Raw genomic sequence first — 27,234 nt, 5'->3', positions numbered from 1 at the left:
GTCCCACCCAGGAAGGCTTCAAGGGGGCAGGTAGCATTCTGGTTCCTTCTTTTGGGAGGAGCACGAGGTTGCAAAGGGACAGGGAGAAAAGCTGTGAGCAGATGGGGCAGGGCATGGCTCACACGCAAGATTGGGGGAGCCCAAGAGAAGCTGACCAAATGAGAGCTCTGAGTGCATTTCCACTCTGGGCAGCTTATGCCCTCTCTCACACAGAAGGGAAAGCCAGGGCTGGGTGGTCTGGGGGATGGTGACGTGGACGGCAGAGCTAGGACCCAGAGCCCCAGCAAGTCCTGGCCCTTCTGTAGCTCTGTTATCTCTATCCACAGCCAAGAGACGGTGGCCTCTACCCATTCGACTTTCTCCAAAATGACAAACAGCAGAGGCTCGCTGAAGCTCTCCATGTGGGACAGCCTGGCTGGTGACCAAACACGTATTCCACAAGAACACAAGTGCCCTGAACTGCGGAAATTAACAGGAAGCATGCATTCAGGAGGAACCAGCGCATCTCACTCACACATCTTTATGCCTGCTGGCCCCAGTCCAGTGGCACACACACACATACACACACACACACACACACCCCGCAAGGTCCACGTCGCAGCCGTACCTGGGTTGCTGTTGAGAAAGGCCAGGGGGCTCTCGCCGGGGTCCACGGGGCCGTCCGCTCGGTGGGGGGGGCAGGCCAGCAGCTCCACGCCTCCCTCGGCCTCAGGGTGGGTCCTCACCAGGAGGCCCAGGGACGGCTGCGTGAGCAAATCTTTGAGCACAGATGAGCTCAGGGTGCCTGCAGCACGATTATTGATCTCGAGAATCTCATCTCCCGCTTTCAGGCCTGCCAACGTGAGACGGAAAATGTTTAATTTCACACGCACATAAAAGCAGCATCTGCCGTAGCAGCGAGTCAGATCACAACAGCACAGAAGTGCTGAGAAAGGGCACGCGGAGCTCACTTGTCACGGCCCCCCCCCACCACCACCCCGGCCCCAGCGCTGGTGCACACGGGTGCTCATCCTCCGCAGTGAGCGTCAGGTGATCACAGGGGCCTCGGTTTCGGAAGGTTCTGGACTTGGATGTGACAGCATGCCTACCTGTCCTGAACACACCGACTAAACACATTGACTCCTTCCCGAATCAATCTATATGCTCTGGGCATCAGCCAATTCCTCCTCACAAATGCTAATTCTGGCTGCTGTCCTCGGTTTTGAGGGGGGAAAAGTAGAACTGCTCTGATTACTGCGGTAAGTTTTGTACACGCGTGTGCACAGCACACATGTGTGGCACGGCCAGCTCACATCTCTTGATCACCGCCACGGAACCAGCTGGAGAACCAGCATGCGGGGAGCTGCTTCTGGCTCCGACCACAGAAAAGCACTCGATCCCCAACACACTCTACAGAACCAAATATGATCATTTTGTGCCCTCCTCCCTTTGTTTAACTACATCAGGACCTCAGGCTGAGTTAAAATGCACACCCATCTTTTGGAAGGTCCCCAAAGGTTCTGCTGCTTTTGCAAAGCACGCTGGGGGAGCCGCCAAAGTTGGAGACCTAAAGGACCAGCTGTGAACGAGGCCAACCCAAAAGAACAAGAGGTTTTGACTGACCCTGGGGCATTTTAACCTGGTTTCAAAGAACAAGCCAGTGGTTTGAGAAAGGGAGAGGTTAGAGCAGAACGTGAAAGGAAATGAAGTATTGTTTCAACTAAGAAGAAAAAAAGAGTCCAACTCTTACTTTATAGACTCGGGTGGAAAAGCAAACTTGACAAAGGAAGTGAGTGAAGGGCAAAGGTAAGGAACGAATTGCAGAAAGGAGAAGCCACTCGACTCCTCAGGCATCCAAGGATCCCACCCCTGATGCCTCGGAAAAGTGTTTCCAGAGAGACGTTCTCACTCCCCAGCTTCACCGAGTCACACCCCTTGGCCATCTGTGCTCGGGTTCCCAAACTACTTGACATCAATCTTGTATCAGAAAATACTCCAAGAAACATTTTGAGTGGGAAGGCAATGGCAGAGAAAGGAGAATACTTTTCTCTGTATGGAGGTGGGATTCTGGGAAGCTAAACACTCCATTTTTAGGTAAAAGATTCTGGCATCACAGCACTTGAGTTGAAAATACAAAATTTCCCCCATGCAAAAAGTAGTTAGTTTTTGGGTTTTTTTTTTTTTTTTAAGTCTTCTCTTGGAGACAACCCTTTTGGTTAGATATTACAGTTATATAAAGAACAGAAGAAAAGACTTAAACATCTTATGAGTTTGGTTGGTTTTTTTTCCTTTAGAGGGAGAGGCATAGGGAGATAGAGAGAGACAATCTCAAGCAGGCTCCACACTGAGCGCAGAGCCTGATGCGGGGCTTGATCTCATGACCCTGAGATCATAACCTGAGCCGAAATCAAGAGTCGGACGCCTAACCGACCGAGCCACCCAGGCACCCCAAGGTTGTTTCTTTCTTTAAAAGAACTCCCAGGTTTAGGGCGCCTGGGTGGCTCAGTTGTTAAGCGTCTGCCTTCGGCTCAGGTCATGATCCCAGGGTCCTGGGATCGAGCCCCGCATCGGGCTCCCTGCTCCGCGGGAAGCCTGCTTCTCCCTCTCCCACTCCCCCTGCTTGTGTTCCCTCTCTCGCTGTCTCTCTCTGTCAAATAAATAAATAAAAAATCTTTAAAAAAAATAAAAAAAAAAAAAAAAAATAAAAGAACTCCCAGGTTTACTATGAATGGTGGAACCAAAGTGTGTAGTAGGATAAACGGTGACCCCTCAAAAGATACGTCCATGTCCCAGAACTGTGAATGGGACCTTATTTGGAAACAGGATCTTTACAGTTATAATTAAATACATGATCTTGAGATAGACCATGCTGGATGATCTGGTGGGTCCTAAAGCCACTGACAAATGTCCTTTGAAGAGACGCACAGAAAGAAGAGGAGCAGGCCATGTAAAGCCAGGGGCAGCCACTGGGGTGAAGTTGCTGGAGGCCAAGGAACCCTTGGAGCCACCAGAGGCTGGAGGAGGCAAGGAGGGGCTCTATCCTAGAGACTTCAGAGGGGGCACAGCCCTGCTGACACCTTCATTTCAGACTTCTGGCTTCCAGAACGGGGAGAGAATACATTTCTGTTGCTTTACACTCCCCAGTTCATGGTTGTTTGTCAGGCAGCCCCAGAAAAAGACTCCAGGCAGTTGCCTGAGTGACTTATTCTCAGTATTAGCATGTGAATGTGGGCAGCCCAGCAGGAGTGAGCCATGAAGTGCCCCGCCGGGGTCCTTCTGTCCCAATGTCACCATGTAACTGCTCTGTGACCGTAGGCATGTTATTGAGTCTCTCCCAGTCCCAGTCTCCTCCTACGTAAAAGCGACAATGCGCTCAGTGAGGTTAAGCACAGCATCTGGCACACTGAGGATCTATTTCACTAGACTTTAACTCTCATTAGTACATGGCAGAAGAAAATGGGAAGCTCTTCTTGCTCACAGAAAATCAGAGCCTGCTCAGAAGCAATCCCCATAACTGGCCATGGCAAAGTGAAGTATCTAGAAGATGCGGAGAAAGAAGCACATGGCTTTCTCAACTGGGCTCTGTGCAGTGTAGCCATCAGAAAAACACTTCGATGACAGCCAATGAGATGCCAGATCCCAGCCTCAGATGACCCCAAGAAGGGGTCGGGCCCAAGCATGGCCAAGCTGATCAAAGAGAAGTGTAAAAGAACACACTTTGGTTCAAAAAGTCAATTCTGTAAGTATAGCCGATGGGAGATCCAACAGAGGGGTAGGTGGGTATTAAAGGGGGATTAACCATTAGCTCAAGACAAGCCAAAAGCCCAAGGTGGCCACCAAAAATAAATAAAAGACTTAGAACGTGATGGGCATCCAAGGTTGTCTACAAAGAATGAGGTAAAACAGTGAATGGACGCTGAAGGAGGAGAATGTTTCTCGATTAGAGATGTCTGTGAAGATGTCTTATGGTCCACAGTGAGCTCTCCATTATCCAGAGGTCTGCACATAGAGGCTAGACTTAACATTAAAAACAACAACAACAACAAAACCCACCACCCAAATATCTTTCTCGACACCGCCCTCTACAAGCCGGGTATTAGGATGGTGTTTGTGGCCCCGGTGGACAAACGGGCATCACTCTTTATAGAGAACAGTGCAATATGGGGCAAGTGGGTTGCAGCAGGCAGCCATTTGCTTTTATCTAACACCAGGGTTCCTGGATTCAAAGAACTAAAACAGGAAGTGAGTGACGCCGAGGCTCATATTTCCCCACCCCCAATGGGCACACTCATCGTGCTGCGAGAGATAACAATCAGGCCTTGGGTTTGAAGGTGAATAAGCCCTGCCACCTCTGCTCTTAGCTGAGATATAGCATCAGACCCCGGCCTCCAGGCTGCCTTTGGCCTTGAAAAGTATGGAAGGAAAATCCTCCTCCGTGAGAGCAGCAGATAAATGACTTTGACTTTATTTCCCCTTTGTCACGCTTTTGCCATTTCTGTGCATAGTCAAGTCTGCAGGCTGCTCTTCTCCACGGCTTACAGCACAGGGGGAGGTAACCTGCTTAGGTGGCTCATAAGTCACAAACACCCAGAGCTAAGCTGTCCCAAGAATGGAAGGAGGTGGCAAGGTAGGGCACTCCACCATTTCCTCGGCTGCTCCGCTCAGCAGCCCTCAAATAGCAGACACAGGGCATTACATCTAAGGCCAAGTGACCCAGATGTTTTGGTCTTCTCCATTCAGCAGGTATGATTTTGCCACTGCCCGGATGAAACTAAGAATTCCATAACAAGGAGAATAAAAGGAAGGTGGGTTTTGAGCCCTCCCTACCTGTCTGATGTGTTTATGCTAAGTATGGTAGGCTGGAAAGGGTCCTCCAAAACTCATGTCCACCCAGAATATCAGAAGGTGACCTTATTTGGGAACAGGGTCTTTGCAGAGGTCATTAAGTTAAGATAAAATCATTCTGGATTAGGATGGGCCTTAAGGCGATGACTGGTATTCTTCTAAGAAGGCCACGTAAAGACACAGAGAAACACAGCGAAGAAGGCCACATGATGACAGAGCAGAGATTAGAGGGAGGCAGCCACAGGCCAAGGAGTGTCGAGGACCACCAGCAACCACTGGAAGCAAGGACGAGGCATGGAACAGATTCTTCCTGCAGAGGCTCCAGAAGGAAACAGCCCATACCCTGATTCTGAACTTCTGGCCTCCTGAACTATAAAAGCATAAGTTTCTGTCATTTTTAATCACTCAGTTTGTGAGAATTTGTTACTGCAGCCCTAGGAAACCATCACAGGAAGCAAAAAAAAAATCTAGATTGAAAAGATTCTCTCTGAGCAGAACGAGGAAAGAGAGCTGGGGTTTCACAAATAACCCAGACTCCAGTGAGCCCTTGTAGGGCTACAGGCGGGGTGTGGCAGAGAAGAGCTCTTTACGTGGGGCAAGACGACGGGATCCTGAACCCTTAAGTTCCCCAACTTCCACAAAGATGCCTCCATCAATGGGAACAAGACGACATCCACTTTGAAGGAGCTTTGCAGGCTCCTAATGCTCTGCTTCAGGAAAACCCCTAGGACTTCCATACCATCCCAGACGGTAGAGAAGGACAATCACGTCAGATTAGAATGGAATTTCCCACTTGCCCCAAGGACATGGGCTCAGAATCAGATTTAAAATCCAAGAATGTGACATTTCTTATACACCTGAGTTTAGAGAATAATATCCATATTCCCTGCAAGGGTTTTCAATGAGACAAGGTTTGAATAATCTGCACAGGTGAACTCTTGGGGCATATCTTTCTTATCCACCAACCAGAGACACCCCAAGGGGATTTTAAGAGAGGCGGACAGACAAACAGACAACAAGCCAATGACTTACCCTTCTTGGAAGCTAAACCAGTTTCCTTTACACTATTCACGTAGAGCCTTCTAACACCATCTTCTTCCACAGAGGAAAGTGAAAACCCTAGAAAACACGAAGCCAGGATGGTTAGGGCTCACACCTTCTGAATGTTTACCAAACAACAGGAAGTACCCGCTGTGAACAACGTATGTTCAATGTTTTTGGTTACAGCTTGGAGCAATTGTTTTTCCTTGTTCATATTATTTTACAAAGCAGAAAAATGTATTTTAGATGACTCTAAAAAAAAGTCACCACTTACAAAAATTAACATTACCAGGTACATCTAACCTCATACCACCTACCTATCAGTTCAAGTAGAAGACAATTATTTTGTTTTACCTTGCTTGCTAGTAAATGCCATCACTTTATCTTTTTCCTTGTCCCCTCCACCAGCACAAACAGAATGATCACCTTATCTCACCTGGGTCCTCTTGACTTTTCTCAGCCAATCCTTGTCCTAGGATATGTTACAACTGAACAAATGTATGGTGTGTGTTCCGCTGTATGTAATGCTGTGTAGACACTAGTTTGATTTAATAAAATTCTGCAATGGGGATTGAGTAGCAACTCACTTGACAAATCTTATTTTCTACTGAAATGGACTGATTCCACATTCTACTAGTGTGTGATCATAAGATCATCTTATTACCTGTCCAGGCTTCCCGAGCCCAAAGCCCATTAGCTAATTAATCTTGGGGTTGTTACACCCTTCAGAAACAAAGGGCAGAACAAGGCCCTGAGCTTGCAGGTGGTTTGGGGATCTGAGGTGCTCCCGATCCTGTGGCTACAAGCCCTGGTCACCTCTGTTTCTAGACAGTCTCACTCAAACTCTTTTCTGATAAGGGTTCCTGGTGGGCTCAGTCAGCAAAGCATCTGACTCCTGATCTCAGTGTCATGAGTTTGAGCCCCACGTTGGGTGTAGAGATTACTTTAAAAAAAAAAAAAAACCTCTTTTCTGATCCATCAGTGAACATCCCAACCAATACCTCTTTTCCCTCAAGTAAAAGACACTGGCGAACACCCCTATAGGACCAGCGGGAATGAATGCAGCTGTAAAGATCCGAGATAATTTCAGGTCTGGGTGAAGAATAATCCCATAATATAGGTACTTACCTTAAGGCTGAAGGCAGAAAAAAACACTGGTTTTAAAGAACCAATAAGCAAATAACAACAAAATAGAAGAATTAATTACAGGACGGGGACCCAGGGAGTCATCAAGGCTTTTCAGGCCATGTCATAACGAATGTGTGTTTTTCTGTTTCGTTCACAGGACCAGGAAATAAATACCCACACATGGGCAAAACTACCAACTGTCCTCGCCCACTCTGGTACCATAACTCGCTCAGACGGGGACAACACAGGCCACACCCCGAGGACTTTCCGCTCTTCATTTTACTCTCCTATTTTGAATTCCATTCGTACAGCAACTTGCAACTTTCCGATTACGTTTCAAGAAGCCTCACTCAAGTAAAAACAATTTTATACATGAGCTACTGAAGTGGACATTAGCCTTAACATAGGTCTATCTATCTGCGTTTCAGTAGAGAATGTTTTTCCCCTTATCTGTTGGAATAGATGCAGACTCAGGGGCTAGGTCAAGAGAAAGAATGGATAAGATCCATTAAAATACAGGCATCTCCTTTCTGAAATGCTGTGACTCTATAACGTTTTGAGGCCACATTTCTTTTTTTATTAAAACTAAAGTGAGCAGCAAATGACAAGCCGCCTGAATGGAAGATACCAGAACAGGGGATGGTGGAGAGCCTGCTCCAAGCCTCTTTCAGCCAAAGTCAGTGGAGACGGCTGAGCTATTTCTTTGCCCCTATTCCCTCGTTTCTTGGTCTTTTTTTTTTTTTTTAAAGATCTTATTTATTTATTTGACAGAGAGAGATATAGCGAGAGAGGGAACACAAGCAGAGGGAGTGGGAGAGGGAGAAGCAGGCTTCCCGCCAAGCAGGGGGCCCGACGCGGGGCTCGATCCCAGGACCCTGGGATCATGACCCGAGCCGAAGGCAGACGCCCAACAACTGAGCCACCCAGGCGCCCCTTGGTCTTCTTTTTCTAATAACCAAAAGATAATAACAAAGACTACAGTGGACTATGAAATTGGCACTGGGCAAGCATGGCTCTGAGAAACAGATCGGACCCCTCAAGGTGGTGGGGAGTCTCTGTGATAGGATTGCTGAAGAAAGCTTTAGCAATCTTTTCTGGAAGATCAGGCAAATGGAAGCCGACATGCACAAAGGTAAATAGCACTTTAGCTCTGCGCTGGAATTCATATCAGAAGACACCTGTTTGAGGAGTCAAGCAGACAGGAGCCCCTCTCGGCGTTCAGAGAGGCAGCGCTCGCCATTCAGAAAGGCAGCTCTCGCCACACTCGGCTATGCAACAGACACCACCTAGGGCTCTCAGAGTCCCCAAGAGCAGCCTCCATTTCAAGATGCCAGTAGTGAGCACACTCGGGGAAAGGGGGATATATCCATCTCCTACACTGACAAATATAAAGAAAATATGGTACATCCTACAGCTGGATTATTTCGAGGTCACTGAAGAACACAGTGATTTTAACAGTTAATCAGCAAAGTCAGGATCTTTTTTCCTTTTAAATAGGATAGTAACAATCTTTTTTTTTTTTTTTTTAATTTATTTGAGAGAAAGAGCACGCATGAGAGGGGGGGAGGGTCAGAGGGAGAAGCAGACTCCCTGCTGAGCGGGGAGCCCGATGTGAGGCTCGATCCCGGGACTCCAGGATCATGACCTGAGCCGAAGGCAGTCACTTAACCGACTGAGCCACCCAGCTGCCCCTAAGATAGTAACAATCTTAATTCCCGGCCAACAAATGTAATACAGCCCCCAAATGATTGCCGACGGGAGGCAGAGGGAGTTACTGGATATAAACCCAATGTATCCACCCCATCAGAAGGCTCTCAGTTACAAAGATGGGGAGGCACTATGAGTGGCAATAATGCCCTCGAGAATGAAGGAAGTGATTAAAACTAAGAAAAGAAACCAAGGAGACAAAGTCCTGTGATGAACAACCAGAAGGTTCCTCATACTAAAATCGATAGCCAAAGAAAAATCATGACAGCATCAGAAACAGCAGGGAAGTACCCAAAATCAGATTCCAGGATACAGCGAAAGTCAGAGAATGGGACAAGGGGAGACACCTCTGATTGAAATGGTTCACACGACCAGAAACACAACAGCGGAAGTCCCCGGAGAAAAAGGAACGGACGTTCCTTAAATGACGCGTCCTTCCACTTCAAGGCGGCCGAGGCGATCATGCTTAATCTCGTAACCATCTGAATTCATTTCAACAAGGTCTGCAAACAACCTGCAGGCTCAGGTGGCGGGAAGGGCAACTGGGAGAAATTAAGGAAGCGTCGGATCTTCCCATTGGTTCAGTCAGTTGGATTATTAAGTGCTATTTCCCTCCCTAAAGTGTTCCGAGATAGAAGGCAGCATGTGGTCTGTAGTTAGCTTTTTGTGTGTTGGTGCGTGCTGGGAACTTTGACATTTACCGCACTCAATATATACTGAGCTCGATACACAGCGGGAAGCCACACTTGCTGGGTGCTAGTGTTAGGTACAGATGCGCTGAATTTAGAATCCTTGGTCATTCTGAGGTCAGAGGCAACCAGGTCTCTTAGGACTGGGGGACTCTTTAACTTCTCAATCAATACGCCGTTGGAAGACCTCACGCCAACATGAACTGGGCCCTCAGAATAAAGGGTCGAGCTCAGGTTATGAGCCACACACAGCAGGCTCTAGAAAGTGCAATCCAGGATCCCAGTACAGTTGGCTGCTGACAGTCATGTAAGGACAGAAGTTGAGACTAAATACTGAGAACCCCGCTGTGTAATCTTGGCACACCTCCACACATGAGCTTTCGTAGTTTACAAAAGCGGTGGTGGTCCATAGCAGATTGGAATTGAAAACAAAACAAAAAACCCTGCTTCTTTAGGACATCAGATAGTTTGAGAAGCACTGCTGACAAGAGTTCTGGGTGGATGCCTGATGCACTGTAACACCTTCAGCGTGGAAATGTAAATGGGTTGTCATGTCAATAAAAAAAATATAACAAGTATAGCAGTTTTATGCCCCGTTTCTGAGTCCAAGTACCAGTCAACCTTAGAGTTCCATATCAGGAGCTTGAAATTCACCCTCTCCTGCTTCTTGCTGCTTAAAGAGAAAAGAGTAAGTTTCATGGTGCATCTTCCTTTGGAGAACCCACTTATTTATAGCACTGCTACCAATTACTGCTTTAATAACCAAGGTCACGCTTCTGATGCATAATAAGCCCTTCACAGACATTTATCCTCTGCCATCAAAAACGCCCTCTGGGTTTATGATGTCTTTAGTTTTAGGGTCCAGAAGGAAAGAGCAGGAAGGTGTCATGCAAGTGACCGCGGTTCAAAATTAGGTTCTCTTCATTAAGCCAAATCGTCTCGGGAGCATTCGGAGATGAAGACTGGGTGCCTGTGGGAGCGAGTGCAGAAGGACTCTGCTATTCCCGCTGCGCAGGAAAGGATCTGAAGATGCTCAAATGCTAAAAAGCCGAATAACTTAATTCAGAGAGAAACTGTAAATGAGCAGACACAGGAGGCTCATGTCTTTCCAGGACCTCTTCCTTCCTGCACAGAGCAGGGCGACGCTTCTCTGCCCCCTGGAGGAAGCTGGGGGCCGTGCGCCCTGCTCTAACAATAAACCATCGGGTGCACCAGCGCCTGGCTTACCACCTTCTCTCTCTCCCTCTGCCAAGACATGGACGATGCCCCAGGTGGCAGCCGCTGTGGCCCGTGTCCTGGAGGGAGGACAACATAAAGAGTCCCAGCCAACCCACAAGGGATGCGTGGTGAATTTAGGAAGCACATTTCCCTGTTTGGAGCTGCCTCAGCCAACCCCACCGCTCCTAATATCGCAGGATGGATTTCCCCACGTCTTCTACTCAAGCACCAACTCCATTGCTATTCAAATCATACCTAAGTAGTCTGAAACATATGGAAGGGATGATATATTCAACTACGCCAGAATGCGGGCAACTGTGTGGAAAAGCGTTAACATGGCAACCCTGACTACTGGTCTTTGAAAGGCCTGCTTACAAGTTTGGCCCCTGGCTGGCATCCGGGAACTTGCAACACCCTCACGAGGCCCACTGGGCCTCGCATGTGTACAAATAATGTGGTTTATGCTGAACACCTGCTTTCCACCTGGGAGTCCGAGGCTTTGGTACACGCTGGGCAGAGGGTATCTGTGTGACTGACTGGGCACTGAGTCTCCAACAAGCTTCCCCACTGGACAACAGACCCCATGCGCTGTCCGCTTGTGAATTAAGGCCGTCCTGTGTGACTGGGGAACTCTTGGAAGCTTGTACCCCATTTCCTCAGACGTCACCCCATGTGCCTTTCCCCTCTATTGATGTTGCTTTGTACGGTTTCCCTGTAATAAGTCATGGTCATGAGTAGGACTATAAGCTGAGTCCTACAGGTCCTCCTAGTGAATCAGCAAATCTAGGGATGGTCTTGGGGACGCCTCCCCCCACAACACCAAAATGAGTTCTTTTAACATGATTCATTGGGGAAGGGAGAATAATGAGCATATTTGAGGGAGAGAGGTGTGAAAAGATCATGTCTTCATTATTAAGGGTATACCACAAGATAAAGTAATCTGTTCCCGATATAGGCATTTCCTTTTTATGACAGTTGAACCCCGCTGATTAAGGCTATGAAATTTAGGCTGAAGTCTTCATCGTACCCACAGTAAATATCTCTTTTTTCCTGACTTTGACTGCTCTGTTTCTAGCACTGAAGCCAGATGTGCTGTTTTAAATAGGCCCCAAAGGCATTTTACTGAATTGTAAATAAGTGCATGTTTACACAGGAATTGCTTTAACTTGAAAAACACCAAAGATCAAAGAAAAATAAACGTACCATAATTATCACTGGCCGTATCTGACTTCTCAATCTGGATGTCCTGAGTGACTTTTGGACAAATTTCAATTTCTTTGTACAGCTGAAAAGTGACAAAGAGGAGTCTGATGAGGATTTCATTATAAATAACTTATTAGGAATAGACATCATTTTCTAAGTCTATTTTTTTGCAATTGATACTTGAAAGTAAAGTCTCATCATATCCCAGTCTTTTTATTGAACTCAATCCATTAAGAATCACAACAGAAATGTTAAAACTCATATTCCCAGACTTGGCTACAGTTCCAGTTCCTAAATAATCCCTCAACACCACTCTATGTCTTTTCCCACCGAGTATCTCTCACAGATCTGAAAAATAAATTTGCTAAAGTAATCAAAAATCTCCAGTACTCAGGCCGCCTGGGGTGGCTCAGTCGGTTAAGCGTCCGACTCTTGATGTCGGCTCAGGTCACGGTCTCAGGGTTGTGAGATCGAGCCTCCACCTCCATCCAGCTCTGCGCTGGGTGTGGAGGCTGCTTAAGATTCTCTCTCTTCCTCTCTCACTGCCCCCCCCAAAAAGAAAAGAAATGTCTGGTACTGGGGAACAAAATTATTAAAATTAGGAAGAGGCTATAAAGATCTTGACAAGGGACTCCTAGAAATAGGAGAAATCTCTGTGCTTCCCATTCTCTTCTGTTCACAAATCATTTTTGCCCAAAATGTTCACAGTAGCACAAATAGGTGGCAACAAGTTACAGCACTGAAATGGACAGAGAATTATATAAATAGAGGGTATTCTCGTTTAGCCACTGCATTATACCAAATTAGCTAGAAAACTAAAGCACATAAATTAATCGGTTCTCTACAAACCCAAGAAAGCCTGGGGGGGGGGGGGGAAGGATAAAAAAAAAAGCTGTAGTTCACATGCCAGAAACTTTATCTCAATTTACTTTAATTCATTTTCACTTGGAGGTACCAAACCTTACTTCTTAGGTAAGCAAGCCAAAGGCCATTTCCAAAAATTATGATAAATATTCCAAAACAAATATGCGTGTCAAAGCTCATATGGAACTTAAAAACTATCATTCAATTTTGAAATGAAAATCTATTTGTGCCAAGGTCAATAAGAGAAGGCTGTCCTTTAGCACGGAAGGGAAGTCTTGGTGGTTATCTAAACTTGCTCCCATCTCTGACCACAGGGTCATTCCTCTGGAAATAATGTAATTCAGGCAAGTAGAAAAGAATGGTAGTTTCCTTCTCTTCCCTTTCTTAGGGCAGCTGACAGGTGGGAGAGGTGAATCCGAAGCTTGGGACTCAGGAGCCTAGAAAAGGGGCCACTGTAATAGAAAGCCAAGGGAAGCAAAGGCCTGGGACCACTGACCACCCAGCCCAGGGCCTCTAGAACACCCTCACTCAATGCAACTTCTGACAAATGCAGTGTGTCAGGGGTATAATTTCATGTGGTTTTTTTTTTTAAATCTTTTTATACTTCAGAAAAATGTTCATACCAATACACTCTACAAATCAGAAGAAATCAATTATAAAACTGATCTTTAATTCAGAAAATACAGTCACCAAAGTTATAAATACCAAACATACTAATGTCTTATGCCATGTTTTAGAACACCACGGAATGCTCAATAAAATGCCATGAATTGTGTTCACTTCAACTTGCTTTGAGCCTTAGTTTTTACTTTTTTTAATTTAAATTCAATTAGCCAACATAGAGTACATCATTAGTTTCAGATGTAGTGTTCAGTTAATTCATCAGTTGTGTGTAACGCCCAGTGCTCATCACCTCACCCTTTTTCAAAATTTCCTTGAGAGCCAAACTCTTACCCTAGGTGGCAGTAAACCACTGTCTGTTCCAATCGTGTCCGTAAAGTTCCAAGTGGTTTCCACAGATCCAGCGGGAACACAGCTTTGTGAATAATCTTTCTATTCTTTCATAATATTGCCTCCTACTTTTCTTTGGATTGGTGTGAAAGCCACTGTGTCTTTGACCAGCCTCAGACAATAACTTAGTGTCATCTAGGTAAGCCCCTTGGCCACAGTCCTTCCTTAGGGTACTTAGACTAATATCGTGTTTAATAAAAAGCACTAATAAAATATATCAAAATCTCGAGAAGGGTCTACACTTTAAAATATATTTTCAGTGCAACGACAATCAATATCTGAAACTAGAATTGCTAAAATTTTGTACTTTTATACAAACACCTTTAACAGCAAAGCGTCACACACATTCCCTTTATTTTATTAAATCAATGATGTCGCACGCTCTCCCTCTTTTCAAACACCAGATTAAAAGGTCATCAGATGTTAAAAAAAAAAAAAAAAAAAAACCTTGATTACCAGGTATTCAAGTTATCATGAAGTCACAATCCTTCGTTATCCCATCTCCTCTGGGTGCCCTGGTCCAAGCCAGCATCACCCACCACCCCAGCCACGGCTCACTACCCCCTGCCTGCTCTCAGCTCCTTCTCTTATGCCCTACGGTCCACTGGCCACACATCAGCCACGTGAGCCTACTAAAAACAGAAGTCCACGAATGTCCTTCCTCCCCTGGGGCTTCCCCTCTCACCTAGGCCCTAGATGGCCCATCTGGTTCCCCTCCTCCCTCCTCTCCTGCATCCTCAAGCCTCCCTCCCCAGCCCCCTCACCTACCCTCCTCTTGCCCTCCTCACACACAAGCAAACCACCTCCACTCCTGCCACCCGCCCCGACAAGGCTTCACCCAGCTCTGTTCCCTCAGCCCAGAACACTTTCCTCCAAACTACCTCTACGACTCATTCTCTCACCTCGCTTCCTGTTCACACATCAACCCAAACACAGCTAAAGGAGCGGCACCCTCTGCTTCTGGATGCCCCCATCTCTCTATCCTCTTGATCTAACCTTTTCTCTCCAAGCTCTTCACATCCTCCGAAATATTATGCGTTTACAGGTTTTTGTGCAAAAAATTTATATTTTTATATCTGTCTCCACAAACTTGAATATAGGTTCCACAAGGAGCAGAGATTTTCCGTCTTTTTTTTTTTTTTAAGTAGGCTCCACGCCCAATGTGGGACTTGAACTCATGACCCCAAGATCAAGAATCCCATGCTTTATGGGTTGAGCCAGCCAGGCGCCCCTAGGAGAAGGGATTTTTGATTACGTATCACATAAGTGCTAAATAAATATGTGCTGGATAAGGAAATCAGTTAATCAGTGTTTCTGTAAACTCTTTCTTCCCCCCTACCACTTTAAGAAAAACACACTTAACATGGGTTTTGAAAAGCCAGTGTTTCTCATTCATTATCATTCCGTCAATGGGGCCTAAGAACCAAATAAGAAAAAGTAGCCAAACAGGTACCACTTATACTAGAAAGTAACCAGCAAAGCAGATGAGCAGATGACTGACGCGTCATGGCCAGTCACAAGCGAGAGGATCCCCTAAGCCACCGAATGAACATACCAGACCCCTCAGGTCTTTAAAATCTAGTATACACTTTTGCTAATAACTACCGGCTTTATTATGAAAGAACGCTGGGTAAAACGATGTCAGAGAATAAGACATATTGGGACAGTCATCTATAAATGAGTTCCTTTTGAGGAAACAACTTCGTACATGCGTGAGCTTCCCTGGTCTGTCAAAAATAAAATGGAGGGGGGCGCCTAGGTGGCTCAGTCAGTTAAGCATCTGCCTTTGGCTCGGGTCATGATCCCAGGGTCCTGGGATCGAGCCCCGCAGTGGGCTCCTTGCTCAGTGGGGAGCCTGCTTCTCCCTCTCCCCCTGCCTGCGACTCCCCCTGCTTGTACGTGCACGCTCTCTCTCTGACAAATAAATAAAATCTTTAAAAAATAATAAAAAAATAAAATGCAGGTGGGCACTGGGAACCAATTAACCATGTGCGGTCTGATGCTTGTTCAGTAGGGGTCAACACTTTGAAATCTGCAAACTCTCAAAAAGCCTCCAGGAACACTGTGTGTTCAAACACCCCCTGCCTTGGAATGACATTAGAACCAGTTAATGGCCTGTACCAGGGATCGGAAACCAGGGACCCCTGGGCAGAATTCAAGGGGGGCGTAAACTTACATGGTGAAAAAAAAATGACATCTTTATATTCACTAACCAGTAACTGAACCTTAGCATTTGAAGCAACTGAAACCTCCAACCATAAATAAATGCAGGCAACAAATACAGGAGTATTAGCAGCCGCTGTGACCTGTCACAAGTAAAATTAGTTATTTTCCAGTCACATTCTAGCTACCACTACTATCTCAAAGTGTTATTCATGCTCATCACGACTTCAAAACGGTGGTAGCTATCAGACCTACAGCTAGCTCTTATTATTTAATGAGCCAATAAATAAGCACATATATTATCTACAATTTTAAGAATGTTTTGATAATTATTTCAACATAATTAGGCCATAGGTAATCCTGTGTATTTTATTTCGTGCAGGCTTTACCAAGTTTCCCAAGCTATCTTAAGAACAAAAAAGTTCAGGGGCGCCTGGGTGGCTCAGTCCGTTAAGCATCTGCCTTGGACTCAGGTCATGATCCCGGGGTCCTGGATCTAGCCCTGTGTGGGGCTCCTGGCTCAGTGGGGAGTCTGCTTCTCCCTCTCCCACTGCCCCTCCCCCCTCATGTGCTTCCTCACTGTCTCTCTCTCAAATAAATAAAATCTTAAAAAAAAAATAAATAAATAAGAAGAACAAAAAAGTTCAGAATCTGGTAAAAACAGAGATGTGAGTAAGCAATACTCACTTGCAATCCGAACAATAAAATTAATGAGTCTATGGCATTTGCTTCCTCAGGGATCTCTGAGCTGGAGACCTTTGGCAATGAGCAAGAAAGAATGCCATGCTCTCTTCGCATTTTAGATTCTTTTAAAAAATTATAATTAGGGCGCCTGGGTGGCTCAGTCGTTAAGCGTCTGCCTTCGGCTCAGGTCGTGATCCCAGGGTCCTGGGATCGAGGCCCGCATCGGGCTCCCTGCTCGGCAGGAAGCCTGCTTCTCGCTCTCCCACTCCCCCTGCTTGTGTTCCCTCTCTAGCTCTCTCTCTCTCTGTCAAATAAATAAATAAAATCTTTAAAAAAAAATAAAAATAAAAAAACAAAAAAATAAAAAATTATAATTAGAACATCTGTCCAGCAACTGTAGATACAAAGAGACTAGGCTTGGCACACCTCCGTCTCCTATACTGGATGAACCACACAATGGCCAAGACTCAAAAGTAGTAAGTGAGTTGATATCATTTCAAAAGATGTGTCTCAAGCACGTACTATGTGTGAGATACAAGGGACACGGAAGCTGGTCAGGTGCAATATATGAAAGTCATGACCACCACGATGCAAACACGTGGATGATCTAGCAGCTGTTTCAATCTTATCGGCAACGCATGTTCCTTTTTTAAGTAAGGAACGGGGTTTTCTTTCCTCTGCTCAGAGAGAACAAAGTTGGGGCTCTTCCACATGCCAGAGGGGGGTAAAAATAAATCAGCTACTCTCCTTTAAAAGTTCCCTCTTCTGTTAACAATTATTTAGGCAATGGTTGAAAATAGACTGGTCTTGATCCTCTTCCATTGATTGCATTGGCTCGGAAAAGCGCTGCGAACACACCCCCTCTCCGATTTCATTAGCGACACTTAAAGGGGCCCGAGGGAACATTTCAGGATGATGGAAATTAAGTTAGGATTGTAGCACTGGAAACAGGACGGTATACATGGGTTAAAAGTCCTTGAATTGTGTGCTTCCCAACTCGCCGAGCTTTACCGTATATAAAGTGAACGTCAAAAAAAAAACTTGACTGAAAACAAAATTCCCTACTAAACTTTAAATCACGCTTCTCCTTTTCAGAGACAGACTACTGGGGTCTAAGTTTCCAGTTCTGCTTTCTGTGGTGCAACCGCATCTGAAGTCATGCTGCTATCACTCGCATTTCTGTGGCAAGCAACTCAGTGGCCCCCAGAGGAATGACTAAGTGCAGAGAGGGAAGAGCAAATTCCAAGACAGAGGCGCCTTGCTCCCCAAATGGCTCTTTCCTGGAACAGAAAAATGTATCCACTCGGCTAACAAAAAAGGAACTTGTCGGTGTCTTGTTACCATGACCATCTTTACTGAGCATCTACTATGTGCACCATGATCTCTAATCTTTGCAAAATCCTAGAAATTAAGCACAGTTGACTCTTGAACAACATGGGTTTGAACTGCATGGGTTCATAGATTTTTTTCAGGGCTGCAGATGCATTTTCTTTTCCTTATGACTTTTTTTTTTTAAGGATTTTATTTATTTATTTGAGAGATACAGAGAGAGAGAGCATGAGCAGGGGGAGAGGGAGAGGGAGAAGCAGACTCCCCGCTGAGCCAGGAGCCCGATGTGGGGCTCGATCCCAGGACCCCGGGATCATGACCTGAGCCAAAGGCAGATGCTTAACCACCTGAGCCACCCAGGCGCCCCATGACTTTAAAAAAAAAAAAAAAAAAAAGATTTTATTTATTTATTTGAGAGAGAGAGAGAGCACGAGCAGGGGGAGCAGCAGAGGGAGAGAGACAAACAGACTCCCCGGTGAGTGTGGAGCCCCAACGCAGGACTCGATCCCAGGGCCCCAAGATCATGACCTGAGCCGAAGTCAGCCGCTTAACCAACTGAGCCACCCAGGCACCCCTCTTCCTATGACTTTCTTAATAACATTTTCTTTTCTCCAGCTTACTTTACTCCAAAAATACAGTACATAACGCATATAACATACAAACTACATGTAATTGACTGTTAATGCTATCGGTGAGACTTCCAGTCAACAGTGGGCTATGAGCAGTTGAGTCGTGGGGGAGTCAAAAATTATACTCGAATTTTCGACCGTGCAGGCCACTAACGCCCCTACCCCCTGCACCGTCAACTATATTCAAGGGTCAACTGTATTAGCACCTCATTTTTTGCCAGTACCACAAATGAGTAAGCGGTAGGGCCCATATAAAACCCAGCTCTAGTTTAGAACCCGAGTCCCATAATGAAACTCAAACATACATAATGTCCCCAGGAATCGATACAAGTACAGTAACAAAAGACTGGGACATATGATCACATGGCGGCTTTTTCATCTCACGGGATTCGACCCACTGGTATCAATAGGCAGGTAGAAGTCACTCAACCCTGGAGTTAGTGCTTTTTTTTTTCCTGACAACAGCCAGCTGATCTTTGAGTCACCCATTTAAAACAAAGGCCTGCCAAAGCTGCAGGGACAGCTAGGAATAACAACTAAAATTCCATCTGAGAGGCAGCTCTGGATTTCAATTTTTCTTGATCGCGTGGCCTCGCTCCTTGCATAAACAAAGGTGGCATTTCTACTCGGCAGACACATCGTGATAAGTAAGGCCATCTTCACAAACTTTAGAGCTCTTTATTTTAGAATTCATTCCACTTCACCAACCACAATTAGCCCGAGCACACACATAATTTAAAAATAATCTCCTACAGAATGTACTTGGACAACAGTCATAAACATTACCAGCTCATAAATGTCCTCCTCAGGCTTTGGAACATAGTGTTGCATTTTGTTTTCTATTAGAAATTTCAGACGCAGGTAATGAGCAGAATGATCCAGTTGATGTGTCTGGGACAAAAGAAAGGAAAAAGAAAAGACAATGGGTGTTCAATAGTAAACAGGAATAATTAGCGCACCACTGACATATTACCATGTATCCCCCGAGAATTCTAGAGATTTCTCACTGTGGAGGGGGAAAGGTTTCTAACCTCTTAGAAGGTTTACATCCAAAACTCAAACCTTGAAAGCATTTTCATTGAACAGATGAATAATATTCCACGGATAGCTTATGATTCCACGGAAATAACTGAGTCACATCTTCACTTCTGCTTATCTGAGTCATACGCTTTAACACTGGTTTTGCATCAGATTAGAGAGGCCCTTCCACACAATTCCAAACATACAAAGGTGATTAAAGAAGAAAAGTAACAGAAAGGCAAGGAAGTATTCCCAGGGATAGAAAAAAGCTGTGCCCTGGCAAAGTTGTTTTTCTAACCACATGGGGACACTGGGACAGTTGTTAATAGTTCATTTGCAGGCGAGTCAGTGTGAAGACAAGGCATTTGGATTTCAATCTTATTTATATACACCCCGAGTGAGACTCCCTCCGGGGGCAGTGCAGACGGGCATGGGTCCAGCTTTGGAAACACATTGAATGACTTGCCCAAAGAAAACAATTCTAAAATAGCTAAGGATTGAAATTTCCAGGCCTTCTCCTTTGGTCCAGAATGGGTCAACTGATCTTTCCCCTCTAGAAAGTCATCCTCGATTTAATGTTTGGGGGGGGGGGGGCAGCCATAGTGGCAACGTGGTTTTATAACTAATCCCCAGTCTACATTCATGAAGATGCAGAGAAAAAAGTAAGAAAATGCTCTTTGAAAGTTACATGGCAAGCCTGAAAATGGATTGTTAGAAAATGTTTAAATCGGGTCATTTTTTTTTAAAGCATTCTTATCTTTTAGAAATTCATCCTCAAGGACTAGGAGATAAAGATATGATGTCTACAATTTGCTTCTAAAGTAATCCAGAGCAGGGGGTGGAAGGGAGTTAGTAAACAGATGAAACATAATTCCGGTAATCACAGAACCTTGGTGATAGATACGCAGGAGTTTATGACAGGATTCTCTAACTCTTACATAAGTTTGAAATTTTTCATAAATATAAAATCTCTTCCCACCAAAAGCTCTACTGGTGAGAATTATTTCAATATAAGTGAAATTGATTTTTCACTGCATTCATCCTCTGCTTACCCTGCCCACTCCCCCAAAACCATTTTAAAGGCCAAACTAAGATCATGCCAACAATTATTCCAATAAGAGTCATTCAATCACATCTAACAAACTCTTAAGTGTGTCAGGCACTGTGAGAAGCACTGCAGATAAAGCAATTAATAAGACATAAATGCAGTCTTCGGGAGTGTGTGTGGCTACGGGGAAGGGGTGTGCAGAAAATGGAAGGTGGGGTGGTGGCGGCTTCGCTTTTTAAATAAATACACATGCAAGATATGCATCTTGCATTATCACAAAAGCACATTTCCAGAGACTGCAAATGAGTTTGTTCTGCACACCTAGCAGAATGATAAAGAAGTTTTCTATCAGTGACTCTTCGGAACCCCCAACCTGCATCCTCTCCTGAGTCAAGTGATGATCTGAAGCCGCTGTGTGATCCCAGGCACTGATTAAATGCTCAGTGTCTCACAGACCCAGATGGTTGGGGTCTAAGATAATAAGAGTGTATGGGTAATCCAGAGAAGCATAAAACAGGCAAGTTTTCAAGTGTGCGATCTATTGCTTGTGGGAGAGCTGCTGAGACAAACATCAACGAAATAATAATATTTAGGGTAATAGGATCAGAAACGTTTCCCTCCAGAGACAGAAGCTGCAAATGCTTCCCACCTACCTAGGTCCTCACTGAAATCTTTAAGTAGAAGAAAAAAATTTTGTTCCCCATCTGTTTCTGACTGAGGTGGGAAGGAAAGAAATGAAACTCCATAGGGTCTTGATTAACAGGAACAAATCTACTTGGCACCCGTTACTGTCACCGTTAATAAACACTTTGTGGATGCTCCCAATGAGGCTGCCACTTAAACAGTCTTCTGGAAGTTGGACCCAAACAGCAACCTCACCTAAGAAGTTGAACCCTCAGTGTGAGAGACAGATGGCCCACTGTCAGGCACCAAAGATCTTCAGATGGTCCTGATGAAGACTGGAGATTCTCATCACACCTTAAATGCTACTGTGCTAAAACATTTACACGGATGTACAGAGAATGACAAACGACAGCTGTCGAGGTACCTCACTTAAAGGAACACAGCAAAGACAACCAAAGAGTGATCAATGTAACAATGATAATGAGGCTGATTCTTGCCACCCTCCCCCTCCACCACCGCCTTTTTCAAACTTCGTGAAGTTACAATAATGTCTTGATGATTCTGAAAAATAAAAATGGCACATGCAACAAATAAAAATTTTAATGGTCTTACTTGTAACCAAGGTGCCCTTAGATTGGTCAGTAAACAGTTACCCTAAAAATGGGACATTGGCTCAATATACCAGAGTGTCTATCATTTTGGTAAATATGTCTCAATTACAAGCCCTCACTAGTCACGGCTGCTCCAACATAAAGGCAAAATCCTAATGAATTAACTAACGGAACACTTAATCCTAAAGAATTAAATCAGATCATCACAACTCTCAAGAAGAATTTTATGCTCCCTAAATATCTGCAAGTCAAAACCAAAGCAGGTTGAGCAAATTACCATGTTCACAATACATCTTTGTGCAGAAAGAATTCCAAATATCAATGAATATTTCAACATGGCAATTCTAAATATTTGGCCTGCTGTAGACTTGTAAAACATTCAAGAGAAACCTTCCTAACTCAAGAGAAATTCAGCGAGGGAAAAATTTAAATGGTACCAATTTGTTTCCCAACGTGCATTTACTTAAGTTACTTAGAGAGCATTTGATTCATTTTGAGGCCATGTAGCCTCAAGTTCTACCTGAAGATAAATATTACCATAGAACAAGTATTAGTTTAGTTGGCATATTTTTTTTAATTTGCATCTACTTCAAAGGGTGAAGTAGTAAAACACAATGCAGTTTTTTCAGTAAATAGTCTGAGCCAATTACAATAGATAATAATGCGATCTTTCAATCCATATGGGTTTGCTCTTCCATTTTGGTCCAACTTCTCAGGGAAACATAAAAGCATGCAGTTACCACATATAGAAATCCATGCAAACACACACACACACACACACACACACACACACACACACACACACGCTACTGTGGAATTTCCGAAGATATTTATCTTCCTCTTCAAGGTGACCTTTATTTTTTTTTAAAGCCAATGGTTATTAGAATAATCAAAGGCATAAGCCAACATAGGGACGGCATGAAATAAAGCTCTCATCCCAGGGCCACACGTGAATTATATTAGTGAGAATGGATGAATGAATTTTTTTGCAATTATTTTGGTAATTGCAATGACCAGAATATATCGAAAACCCATAGGCCAATGTGGTTACCTGCTATATTTAGCAACAATCTTTTTTGTAACATCCATAACATGAACAGTACATGAAATGTAGATCTTGAAACATTTACTATACCAGAACTTGACTGGCTCTCGGATGGCAGATGACAAACTGATGGGAAATGATGTGGATCAGATAGAATAGGAAAGAGAATGAGCTGAATGCAAGAGACAGAAGAAAGAGATTGATTATTAAATATTAGAAAAAGCATCCATCACCAACGTTGAGAATGACAATAAAGAAATAAAACACACATTCTGACAATCACCTTTTTTTTTAGTCCCTCCTCCAAGAGAAAAAAAAAACCACTCACCATTAATTAGATCATTAATAACATGTGGCACTGTTTCCCGTTATCTCTTTCCCTCTTAAGAATAAAACTGGCTCCACTAATTACAATAAAGTGTTTTCCAAAGAAGAAGCCAGCTTTAGAAGGCACCTGGCTCTCAGCACACTATATAATTTATCCTACATGGGTGCTTTTCCAGAGACCATCAATTTCTTAAAGTGCACACGAAAGTTTTCCATTTTTAAACTCGTGACACGTAAGCTTGTCCCACGCCATATTGTTTTTGTCTTTATTTCTACGTTTGGGGAAAAAGAGCTGAGGATCCAAGGAAAATTGGGCAGGATGACCTTCTGTTGTCGGAGAAAGGGATCTGTGCCCTCATGATACCATCAACAGCCTTTCAAGTGAAAGAAAGAAACACTTTATAGGGGGACAAGTCCAACTATCTATCTAGAGATGGTCTGTAGTTGCCGTGGCAATACTATTCCTCGTTCCTTGGGTTTCTACCAAGACAACCACTTGAAAAGTACCTAAAATTGCGCCTATCACGATTTTCCCCACTCACTGTTCAATTTTCCACCAATCAATGGTCATTGGAAACTGTGACCTACCCTCCCATCCCTAATTGTGTCTGAGGCCGATGGATACAGGATGCGTTAAAGCAATGCCATCCCCTGGAAGGACCCTCCAGAGTTTGGCTTGTAAAAAAAAAAAAAAAAAAAAAAAAAGCACCAGAGTCCTACTTTTGACACCTTCAGCTGCAGTTCTGAGAATAACTCCCACAGCTCTGCAGAATATTAATGGGTCTCTAAAGAATCGTGCTAATCTATAAATAAAAGAATGCAGAAATCCTCAATAGGCCAATTTTGTTAAGTAATTAAAATGGAAAATGTGAACAGAAATACCATTATCTTCAAAAAGCTGGAATTCACGTACATGAAGACTTCAAAGCATGTAACAGAGTATCATTTATTTTTAACACCTATGTGGGGGCTGGTTTTAGTTTTGTCCCGAAACAAATAGTCCTTCTACATTTCTTGCACATAAGGCTTATTTGAGCCAGACTGTTTCATTTCTCCCACTCAGAGAAAGAGCCATATTTTTTTTTCTTTACAAAGGCCCTAGTGATTTGTTTTCTTTAACAAATTCAAGAATCGCTGATTGTAGAGTTATATACAGCACTGAGGTACTTGCTCTGGGAGAGAAAGTTAGGCAGTGTTTATAAACCACTGTGTTGAGTGAGGAGGTCCTCAAAATGTCATTGTCTCCATCCAATTTCTCCCAGGGCAAAATTATGCCAGAAAGGTCTCCACTTGCCCTTTCATGGTCCTGGGGAAAACCATCACACTGTCTAAAGAATATATTCTAGATTCTTCTGACCCTTATGTACTGTCCTTCCTGATGACTGATCTGGTGCAGGAGGATACACCCAGGCTCAGAGCAGCCAGGTAGATGCAGGTTCAGTCCCTCCTTTGCAAACTGACTGCAGTGTGAGCTCAGGGCCAGGAGCTATGGCTCTCTGGGTCTCCCCTTCTCCATCTGTATAATGGGCAGGGGGCATCAGTTCTTTCTCAGACTTGATAGGATAATAGGACTATTAGTGTTAGTTGTGTGGAAGTAAAAACAGGCCCATGAGAAAAGCTCTTTTCTTTCCTCTTTTGCTTATTTGACTTCATCTGGCTGCCCATCAGGGGCAAAAAAATAACACCATGTTAACCTTGAAAAAGATTAGGAAGTTTCTCAGCTTGAAGTGAAAGCAGGGAGAGTGAGCGCAGGCATTTGTCTCACACACACACACACACACACACACACACATACACGCACACGCAAAAGGAGGCTTAAATATGGTGTTTTATAGGAAAGGGAGTTTCCCATCACGGAGGTCAAACATATTTCTTTCAGTTTTTCTCTCCCCAGATGCAATGGTGTGTCTGTTGCTGTCAAAAAGTAGGTTACACACAGCACACATAACATGGTATCATTAAATACACGCGTGTGTGTGTGTGTGTGTGTGTGTGTGTAGAAAACAGAAGGGAAGGCAAAACGCCAGACTGTTTCCAGCATAACTTCTGGATCCTATAAGGGTGGGTTTCACTCGCTTTGTTCTTCCCCCAAATTTTCTAACATTTTTGCAGTGAGCATGTGATACGCTTGTTACCAAATCTATGAAATACACATATTGAAAGGAGCTACTTAAAAAGAATCCCTCTCCTCCCAAAGCCAAAGAATTCACTTCCGCTTATTATGCGTATGATCACAAAGGAATCCAAAGCTGCTCTGAGAGGAAATGGAGGTACTCCAGAATGCCTTCCTCTCTGGCACACCTCTCAATTCCCCCGTGTGGCAGGGAAGGTTCCTCCAGCCCCCTCTGCTCTTCTCAAGGAAAAGACCCCAAGTACTTTCATACCTTGCAGATCAGCTCCAGGGTGTCCCGGGCAGTGTCCCCAGGCCGGACAACCGTCAGGGCTGGCTGATTATTTGGCAGACAGAACCAGGATGGAGTGAAATATTCATGGACCCAAATGTCGCAGTCAGGATTGTGCTGGTGGACGCTGGGCAGGACCATTTCTTTTTCCCTCTACGGTAAGAAATAAAGTTAGCCGGGCAACAGTAGTCAGGACTTGCTATCTCAGATCCCCAGATTGTATATGGGATTAGTTATTCCCAGGAACATGGCCCAGAGCAGAAATGGTGGCACTGGTTAAGGACAGAGGGGAATATTCCGAGGCAGGAAGAAACTACCGAGAGAAGCGGAAGGAGAGGAAGGAGAGATTTCTTAAATATGGTTTCTTAGACCCGGTCCATGGCATGCACGGGTGGGCAGTGTGTGAGTGAGTGGGCACTGAAATTTGGAAGAAAGAAAGAAATGGATCATCCATTCAGCTCAGTGTTCTTGCTATGATTTCTTCCACCAACCCGCCTTAATTTAGAGCAGGGAATTCCTACAGCAAGAATATCTACTGTGTGAGTTATATGTTTCAAAGGCAAGAGTGAGGCCCCAAGGACATTTTTAAAGAAAAGATTATGTTCTAGCACTCATATTTACAGGGAGCATCATCTTTGTGCTTGCATTTGACCTCCAGCACAGTTCCGGGAGGGAGACAGTTCCATTTCCCAGATGAGGTTCAGGGAACCTTAAGGCATGAGCTTGCTGGCCTTATTAGGCTGTTGCCACATTCCACCCTCCCCAACACTCTGCCTGAGGGCCAGGGAGTAGCACCAAGTTTGTAAGGATGGGAAAAGATGTGTCTTATGTACGCATTCAGCAGCTGGGTTGATCTAAGCATACGCAACTAAAACACTCCATAGCAATGAAATAGGAGCCCAATCTCTTTGAAATTAGCAAACAAAGAATGATGTTAGATTTCAGCAATGTAGAAAGAATATGGATGGGCAAGATGTGCTTTGATAAGACTTGATTATTGGTTTAAAACCAGGCCACCGATCAGAAATACATATCTATAGGTTACCAAGAACAAGGCTGGTATTGGCAAATTACAAGAAGAAACAAATTTCCAAACAGAGGCTGAGAGGTGGTAATGTAACAACTTTCATTCATAAAAAGAACGAATCCCAGAATGGGGGACATATTTTTGTAAAGGCTACTAAACTAAATTCACTTGAGAAAACAATTTCAGCTCTGGCTTTGAATGATGTCATTTGTGCAGATAAGTTGAACCCCAAGGAAGGCCTGGCAAAAAACAATCAACTTGGCTAAATCCCATTAACTAAAATTGGAATTTTCCTACTGTCCTCACGCACCACGTAAAATAAATGCCCCTTAGCACTGGATCAGCCCAAGTTTTACATCTAAACTGCTCTTGGAGATCAAGGCATTCTAGCCAAGAAGTGGAATAAAGAAGTATCTCTGAGAAATGGAAAAACAAAAGGGACACAGAAATCCAAAGGAAAAACATTTGCAGGCTCCAGGATCTGTGTGCCTGGAGAGGGTATCCCAACATTAAAAGTGAACTAATAATGGGGCGCCTGGGTGGCTCAGTCGTTAAGCGTCTGCCTTCGGCTCAGGTCATGATCCCAGGATCCTGGGATCGAGCCCCGCATCAGGCTCCCTGCTCGGCGGGAAGCCTGCTT

General features: G+C 44.4%; 1 protein-coding gene across 12 annotated transcripts in view; it reads right to left on the bottom strand.

The window, feature by feature from the left end:
* Positions 1-27,234, bottom strand: part of TIAM1 (TIAM Rac1 associated GEF 1) — a 373,738-nt gene that overhangs the window by 56,115 nt on the left and 290,389 nt on the right. For all 12 annotated transcript variants that reach the window (XM_078053766.1, XM_078054151.1, XM_078054194.1 and 9 more), the window contains 5 exons: positions 25,550-25,720; positions 19,277-19,381; positions 11,811-11,892; positions 5,857-5,943; positions 608-832 (listed from right to left, as the gene is read on the bottom strand). In XM_078053766.1, coding sequence (XP_077909892.1) covers positions 608-832; positions 5,857-5,943; positions 11,811-11,892; positions 19,277-19,381; positions 25,550-25,720 — 670 coding nt within the window. The remainder of the gene's footprint in view (positions 1-607; positions 833-5,856; positions 5,944-11,810; positions 11,893-19,276; positions 19,382-25,549; positions 25,721-27,234) is intronic.

This window comes from Halichoerus grypus, chromosome 1 (assembly GCF_964656455.1).
Source record: "Halichoerus grypus chromosome 1, mHalGry1.hap1.1, whole genome shotgun sequence".
Classification (NCBI taxonomy): Eukaryota; Metazoa; Chordata; class Mammalia; order Carnivora; family Phocidae; genus Halichoerus; species Halichoerus grypus.
Note: the sequence above shows the minus strand (reverse complement) of the source record. Positions and strands in the feature narration are given on the sequence as shown.